The 7,780-nt window shown below is 42.0% G+C and overlaps 1 protein-coding gene across 2 annotated transcripts; it reads left to right on the top strand.

Moving 5' to 3' along the window:
- The first annotated feature begins 650 nt into the window (after positions 1–650).
- Positions 651–7,134, top strand: P2RY1 (purinergic receptor P2Y1). 2 transcript variants are annotated; one of them, XR_003209904.2, is made up of 3 exons: positions 651–2,740; positions 4,103–4,142; positions 4,821–7,134. XR_003209904.2 is itself a non-coding variant. In XM_025880167.2 (2 exons), the coding sequence occupies exon 1, from the start codon at positions 1,578–1,580 to the stop codon at positions 2,700–2,702; it is 1,125 nt and encodes a 374-aa protein (XP_025735952.1). In that variant the 5' UTR covers positions 653–1,577; the 3' UTR covers positions 2,703–2,740; positions 4,821–7,134. The 2 variants fall into 2 exon arrangements, 1 of the variants encoding a protein (XP_025735952.1); XM_025880167.2 differs by lacking the exon at positions 4,103–4,142 and having other exon boundaries at positions 653–2,740.
- The last annotated feature ends 646 nt before the right edge of the window (positions 7,135–7,780 follow it).

Below are 7,780 nucleotides of genomic sequence, written 5' to 3'. Positions count from 1 at the left end.
AAAACCCCCAAATCATACCTTAATCACTTTGGAGTTGCAATCGGCCTTTACATCTATCTATATAAAGCTGTGCTTAATATTTAAGTCATTTCTGAAACAATACAGTACAGCCTCTGATCTTGAAAAGTACTGGACAGGAGGATTTGGAGACCTTGTGTTGCCCAGAGGTGGTAGGTATCAAGATAAATTATTCTAGGCAATGTGAAATACTGACTAATATGCTTACAAGGCCCTTTTAGAAAATAAGTTAACCAAATTTCAGTCAACGTATTTAACCTCAGAAAAAATATTGAAATAAAAAGTAAAAAGCAGATTAGAAGGGCAGAAAGACTCTCTCCCCCCACTTCCCTCCCAACCCTCCCCACCCTTTGAAAGCTCTTGCTCTCTTGAAGTAGCACGTTCCAGCAAGTGCTTGGAATCTGGTCTCGGTGAAGCTAGGAGCATTGCACCAGCAGGGCGTTCCCCGTTGGAGACTGCTGGCTGCTTGGAACCTGCAGACACCTGGCGTGGTTCTTAAGGGCCCTAGAGACTTCTGTCTTGGACCTGTGGGCTCTAGGGTTGAAGGCAAAGGCTGTGAGCAGTCAGAAGGATTTCCTGTGTGTCAGCAACTTCACTTTGCCGGATAGCTGGCGGAAGAGCGAAGGAGCGCTCACGGGCCAATCGCTCCCCAGCAGCCAGGCGGACCAAGCGCCCCCTCACCCTCCGCGCCTCTGGGAGCAGAGGAGGGGCAGAGGCTGAGCGTTCCCGGTCACCGTGAAGATCTCCATAGAAGACTCCTCTGGCTCCAGGCGGACGCTCTGAAAAGCCCCGGCGGGCAGCCGGGCTGGCTCCGCCGAGGCACGCCCCTAGCCTCCTGGGAGCCCGGACTCACCCGGGTGCCCAAACTCCGCCCATCCTCGCGGGGAGCCGCCTGTCCCCAGCACTCCCCCGAGCAGAGCTTTGAGGAGGGGCCCTGAGCTGCGCTGAGGGTGAACACTCCGCGATCCAGAGGCGCGCGGGTCTGCAGTAACGCGCGCTCTGATGGCCCCCAGAGGCTGAGCAAGCGCAGGGACTGAGAAGGAAGCCTCGCGGGCCCCCTGAAATGAGCTGCTTGCTCGCAAGGTAGGGAGAAAGAAGATGCCCAAACGAAGTTGATCTTTGGGGGAAAGAAGGCTGGGGAGTGCCTTCCCCATGCCGGAACGCAGTACTGCGAGTTGGGCTCTACCTCCTCGCTGAACCCCCAGCACGGTCTCCGCTCTCCTGTGAGGACCCACGAACCCTCGGGAAAGCGCAGTCGGAAAGTTGTCGGTGGCGGTGTCCTGTGCGCCCGGTTGTGTAACCTCGGCACTGACCAGCCGGACGGGGAAGTTGCTGGCCCGGCAGCCAGCCCGGCTTGGTCGCGGCCGCGGGCGGATTTCATGGCCCGTGGCGAACGCGGGGCTGGAGCCGGTGTGGGTGAGCCCGTGTGTGCCCCCTCCGGTGCGGATCCCAGGCGCCCGCTCCCTCGCTTTTTCGATGCTCGGTGCGCCCCTCGCCGCTGCCGCCCTCTCGCTGCTACTTGCCCCTAGGAGCCGCCGTGTAAGTCGGGGAAGGAGAGAATGACCGAGGTGCGGTGGCCGGCTGTCCCCAACGGGACGGACGCTACCTTCCTGGCTGGCCAGGGTTTGCCCTGGGGGAACAGCACCGCAGCCTCCACCGCTGCTGTCGCAGCAGCCTCGTTCGCATGCTCGCTGACCAAGACGGGCTTCCAGTTCTACTACCTGCCGGCTGTCTACATCTTGGTGTTCATTATCGGCTTCTTGGGCAACAGCGTGGCGATCTGGATGTTCGTCTTCCACATGAAGCCGTGGAGCGGCATCTCCGTGTACATGTTCAACTTGGCCCTGGCCGACTTCTTGTACGTGCTGACTCTGCCCGCGCTCATCTTCTACTACTTCAATAAGACGGACTGGATCTTTGGGGATGCCATGTGCAAGCTGCAGAGGTTCATCTTCCATGTGAACCTCTATGGCAGCATCCTGTTCCTAACCTGCATCAGCGCGCACCGGTACAGCGGCGTGGTGTACCCGCTCAAGTCTCTGGGCCGGCTCAAGAAGAAGAACGCAGTCTATATCAGCGTGCTGGTGTGGCTCATCGTGGTGGTGGGCATCTCCCCCATCCTCTTCTACTCAGGCACCCAGGTCCGGAAAAACAAAACCATCACCTGCTACGACACCACCTCCGACGAGTACCTGCGGAGTTATTTCATCTACAGCATGTGCACAACCGTGGCCATGTTCTGTGTCCCCTTGGTATTGATTCTGGGCTGTTACGGATTAATTGTGAGGGCTTTGATCTACAACGATCTGGACAACTCTCCTCTGAGGAGGAAATCCATTTACCTGGTGATTATTGTACTGACTGTCTTTGCTGTCTCTTACATCCCTTTCCATGTGATGAAAACAATGAATTTGAGGGCCCGGCTGGATTTTCAGACCCCAGAAATGTGTGCTTTCAATGACAGGGTTTATGCCACTTATCAGGTGACAAGAGGTCTAGCAAGTCTCAACAGTTGTGTGGACCCCATTCTCTATTTCTTGGCAGGAGATACTTTCAGGAGGAGACTCTCCAGAGCCACTAGGAAAGCTTCCAGAAGAAGTGAGGCAAATTTGCAGTCCAAGAGTGAAGACATGACCCTCAATATTTTATCTGAATTCAAGCAGAATGGAGATACAAGCTTGTGAGGATGCAAGAATCACCGAACACTCACTTTTGTAACATGGTAGGATGCTTAATAGAGCCAAGTGCTTTTTTCCCCTTTAAGTTTCTAGTAAGCTTAGAGAAAACTAAGTCCAAGAAAATAGTGAGTTTAAAAAAAATGAAAACACCCACCCCTACATTTGGCTCGTTTGGGTTCCCTTTCAGGGCCTCCCTTTCTAAATAGAAGTGTGTAAAATAAAATTATCCTATCCTACTTAAACATTTACTTTCTCATCTGCCTTTAAAATTTACAAGCTTTTCTGTTTAAAGTGCACTTGAGTACTAGAGCTATTTTGATATTAATAATTTATCCAAGGAAACTTTGAGTTTTCAGTGATCTATGGTAGGAACAGACTCCACATTCTCAAAGTATAGCAAAAATACTAAACTCCATTCCTTCAATATCAGGTGAAGAGATCTCAGCTCCATGTCTCTTTTGGTCCTAGAAGCATAGGTTGTAGCAGGCTGTTTCTTTAGAGAATTGAATAGAAAAGTTAAACCAATGAATTTAAAAACCTAGAAAGTGATTATTACCCAGTTAGTTCTAGAAAACTTAGGTGCTAGATATTTGGTGGTGGAATTCTGCATATATTATCTTACAGGCAAATTGCATTTGGAACAATCAAAGTTCATGTACTTTCCTTATAAACACTGTGAACTCTTAGACTTCCTGTGGTGAAGAACATTTACTTGCACCATGGCTGTGCACTGCCTTAGGAGTCTGTGTTGCAGTACAAATGCTCACTGATAGCTGTGAAAACAATGTAAAAAATCAGATATATTACAGACCAGGGTCGAAGAATGTTGGCCAAGAGGATGATATTATCAGAGGGAGAACGGTTAATAGTCCTTCATCATGCATAGGCTGCAAACATATTTTCAAATGTATGAGGCAACTAGGAGTGGGGAAAAGATGGGGCTTTTTTGTTTGTTTTTGTTTTTAGAGAAGACAATTTTAGAATAAAGACTTTAAAATGGTATAAAGGCTCTCTTTTGCCTCTTCAAAATGTTGGAAAACATTAAATGCAATATGAAAAAAAGGCAACAGACTTTGTACAGGTTGTGTTGATAGAATGAAAAACTATAATCCTATAAAGGATCTTATATCCTCACATTTAAAAGAAAAAAAGCTGCAAATATATGGGAATGGGAAATACAGAGAATTAAATTTATGTGGTATATAAGGTACCACAGCACTAAAAAGTTGTGGAGATTACAAATCTGACTGCTAATAGTTTAAGAGAAGACTACTGGTCAGTTCTTTTTTTTTTCCCCCCCTCTGCCAGGCAGTAATGAAAACTTTGCTAAATATTTTAGTAACTTTAATAAGAGTTTTAAATGAATATTGAATTTCAATGAATAATATTGACTATTGCATTTCTAGCCATTGAAATGGTCAAATTCTAAGGATGTAGAATAATAAGGTAAGGAACACAATTTTTAACTCCTAATAAATACAGTATCAAAGGAATTTTTGTCAAAACTAGCCTCAAAAAAGCCAACATTAGAGTTTGCAACTGTTGGTGGGATAACTTGTTGGAAAGCACTTTGTAAGTAAAGCAATTTGGAGTCTGTCTTAAGGCAAGAACACCTCTGGGACACAGCGACAGGACAGTCAGGACTTAAGCAGCTCCTGTGGTACCTGGGTGGCCTGTGGATGTTTCTTCTTAGACTTGCTTCAGTTTATCCAGTCTTTGGCCCCTAAAATCAATGAAGAAAAGCAGTGTTAAGCCTTCCTAAAAGTGATTTTTTTTATATGTTTGGGTTAATGCACAGAATTATAGGAGCCAAATCAAAAAGAAACCAGTTAGATGTCTTATCTACACCACCTCGTTTTGAGGAAAGACATTAGTTAAGGTTCTCACTTAGTTAGGGTCCTCTATAGCATTCATTGTCTGTGTGGAATCCTAAAAAGAAAACTATAAAATATGTCATTACTGTACGATCCTTGTCAAACATCATGCTCAGTGACATAAGATTAATATCACTACATTAACCAAAATGGAAATTCAAAGCCTGTACCTTCCTTGAACTCATAAGCTAATGGTATACATTTTTATAATATTTCCTCACCATTCACTTTAGTTTTCTCTTCCTTTTAGGTCTCAGGATGCCTGCCTGGTTTACCATACATGTTACATACATTGTGTTTCAGCTCCCAGAGAACTTTCTTTTGGACTGTGGATCCAGTGAAGTGGACAGTGCCCAGAAATGCCCTTTTACTTCTTGGCATGTTTTTTTCCAGTGTTTCTTCTTCATACATCATGTTGTGGACAATTACAACGTGTGAATACATGCCAAATAGTAACAAGAATGATCTTGCCCAACCCCTTCTAGGCACAAAGAGGTCTCCAGGAAAAGTTTGTGCTAATGGTAAAAACACACAGAGAGTCAAGATGAAGCAGTGATCTATTGGCTGGAAATCTGATGACATGTGATGATGTAAGTAGGTATTTTAATAGTAAAGGCAGAAATCTGTTGGCATTTTGATGAAAAAACTGCTAAAATTATAGAATTTATCAGTTAACTAAATTTCACACTACAAAATGATTCTCATGCCAAGTTTAAGGTATTTTTGGCTCACCAATTGGTGTTTTTGACTCTTTAAACATCACTATGCATTTGCATGGAAATGATATAAACACAAACCAAGAAGAGATACAGCAGAGGTTAGGATTCAGCATTAAAAACACGACCTTGCCACTTGGCCAACTGTGGAACTCTGACTCTTTCAACACCATTCTCCATGTATTAAAAAGGTTAGATGACCTCCATCTGTTGGGACCTCAGGGGATGTGGTAGAACATTAAAACTACAGCCAGCCAGAGGTGCATGAAATCTGCTACTGTACTTTCCAGGACTCTTCCATTGCAGTCCTGGGCTAGAAATTCTTACAAAGTTCACCAATTATGATTTGGATCTATGACCTATAAGTTTTCTCAATCTACTCGGACAGTACAGTAAACTGCTTTTGAATACAAGAGATGTCTGTGCTTACAGCGGCTGGAATTGGACTAGGGAAAATGAAGATATGTACGTAGTTAGGGATCTCCTGAAGCTTTAACTTAGCTGGTCATTTTATAACTAACATAATCGTATTTATTGACGAAGCTCACAATTCTTCAGTTGTACAGATTAAAAGGCTTTCTTGAAAGATCAAATATGCTGATGTAAATTATATTTATTACAATGTATAATATGTCACACTAGTGTATTTTATGTAATGTGATGCGTAGATAAAATGAGTTATTGTATATTTTGCTTTTCAAATACCAGTATCTTGAAATGTTTGAAGATTTTTTTGATCTAAAATATGAATGTTTTGTGATACAAGTGGTTAATTTTCTCTAGAAGTGCTTTTGCATGTTTACCTTTTTACTTAGGGTTCTCTATATAGACACACTGTGGTGTCAAACTATCATAAGCTCAATAGTAAATACAAAATGTCTTTGCCAGACTAGGTCTGTGTTGTCTATATTTTATATGACGTAGAAAAGTTTATATTGTCTTTTCAAGACCTTTAGAATTGTGCCCCCAAATATGGTTGAAACTTCCAATTCCAATGCGAAAGGTTGTCCTAAATTCAAATTAGATCCCTTACATTTTAGAAGTCTGGAGGGATGGGCATAATAGATAGATTAGAATTTGAGGAAAAACAAGGGGGGATGGGGGAGAGAGAAAAGAGGCAGCTGATAAAATCCCTTACTGTCCTCAGTTCTGCTTACATTTTTGTGTTGTGTTTCTTCTTAAGGTGAAAGAACACAATCTTGAGTTCTTTGAGATGTAGTTTCTAAGTAACACGCTACCAGCAAGTTCAACACTGCTATTTTAATGTTCTTGTTGTTTAGTTGGTAACTTTAACTTCAAGTTTTATAGTGATAACTGTAAATGATTTGGCTGCTGAACTCTGTTACAATTTTTATTATGTCGTACATTGTATTATACACATCATTACAAATTAATATGAAGGGGAATACATGTTACATATCAAAATTTGTGACTTTGACTTCTAGTATGTTTAGTGTTTTTGCAAAAATGTTTATTTTTGTATTATCTGTGATTTTAATATAGTTGAACTAGATTTCTTTGTGATTAACAGTTTCATTGAATGAGCAGTATGGAAACAGTGTTACTTGACATTTTGAGCCTTCTCAGGTTTATCTAAATCATTGGTAGCTTAACAAATTCCAGACTTATTGTATATAATTGTTTTTAATAAAAGGAATGTGTATTTCCTCTAAGTTTGCATGCAGGAGTGTATAATATCATGTGTTTGTATGTGTGTGTGTCCAAGGCATGTGGCCAATTTACTATCTATTTATAATAGGAGAGCTTTGATATGATCATGATCATCAGAATTGTACCTACTATAGACAATTAAAACTGAAAAAGTCTCAATAAAACTATGAAATGTGATCTGATGGCTTCTATGTTATTATAGTGTTAATACTCAGAAGTTTCGCCAAATTTTGACACATACTATTCTGGGTGGCATAGTATGTATTTCTTAAGGTGTGGCCTAGACTGTAAAAAGGGAAGTGTTAAAGAATTCTGGTGCAAGATAATTTATAATATCACTATTTGAGAAAAATACAGGATCATTATGTATTTTCATACTAGTGTTTAAATGGTAGCTGTAATCTTCTCCTCTAATTTTTATCCATGGAGGTAATCATACTAATAATAATCCTTTGTGGTTTCTGTTTACCCATTAGCCTGCATTGCCTGCTTCTTTCAAGTTTATTAAAAAGTAAATATCTGGTCCTGTGTAGTGAAAAAGTATATAATGGAATGGAAGCATATTTACAGCATTATCTTTTTTTTTTCCTTAGTGGAGAAGGTAGGTGCATAATGGTCCTGTGTTGGGTTTTCTGGTTGTCCGCTGAGACACGTGCCCTGTCACAGAATCCTGGGGATAGAAAAGTGTAAATAGCTTGCAGCCCTTATGATGTATGTCACTCAGTTTTAATTCCTTACTTAGCTATACTATCCAAACTTCCTTCATAGGAATCTTCCTTTATTAACATCAACATGGTAGAGTTTTGTGGGTGTGTATATATGT

The sequence above is a fragment of the Callorhinus ursinus genome, unplaced genomic scaffold, assembly GCF_003265705.2.
Source record: "Callorhinus ursinus isolate GAN/ISIS: 27379988/994484 unplaced genomic scaffold, GSC_fseal_2.0 scaffold1, whole genome shotgun sequence".
Taxonomy (NCBI): Eukaryota; Metazoa; Chordata; class Mammalia; order Carnivora; family Otariidae; genus Callorhinus; species Callorhinus ursinus.
Note: the sequence above shows the minus strand (reverse complement) of the source record. Positions and strands in the feature narration are given on the sequence as shown.

Excerpts from the sequence above, each read along its gene's own strand:
- P2RY1 (XM_025880167.2), top strand. The coding sequence starts at position 1,578 with ATGACCGAGGTGCGGTGGCCGGCTGTCCCCAACGGGACGGACGCTACC.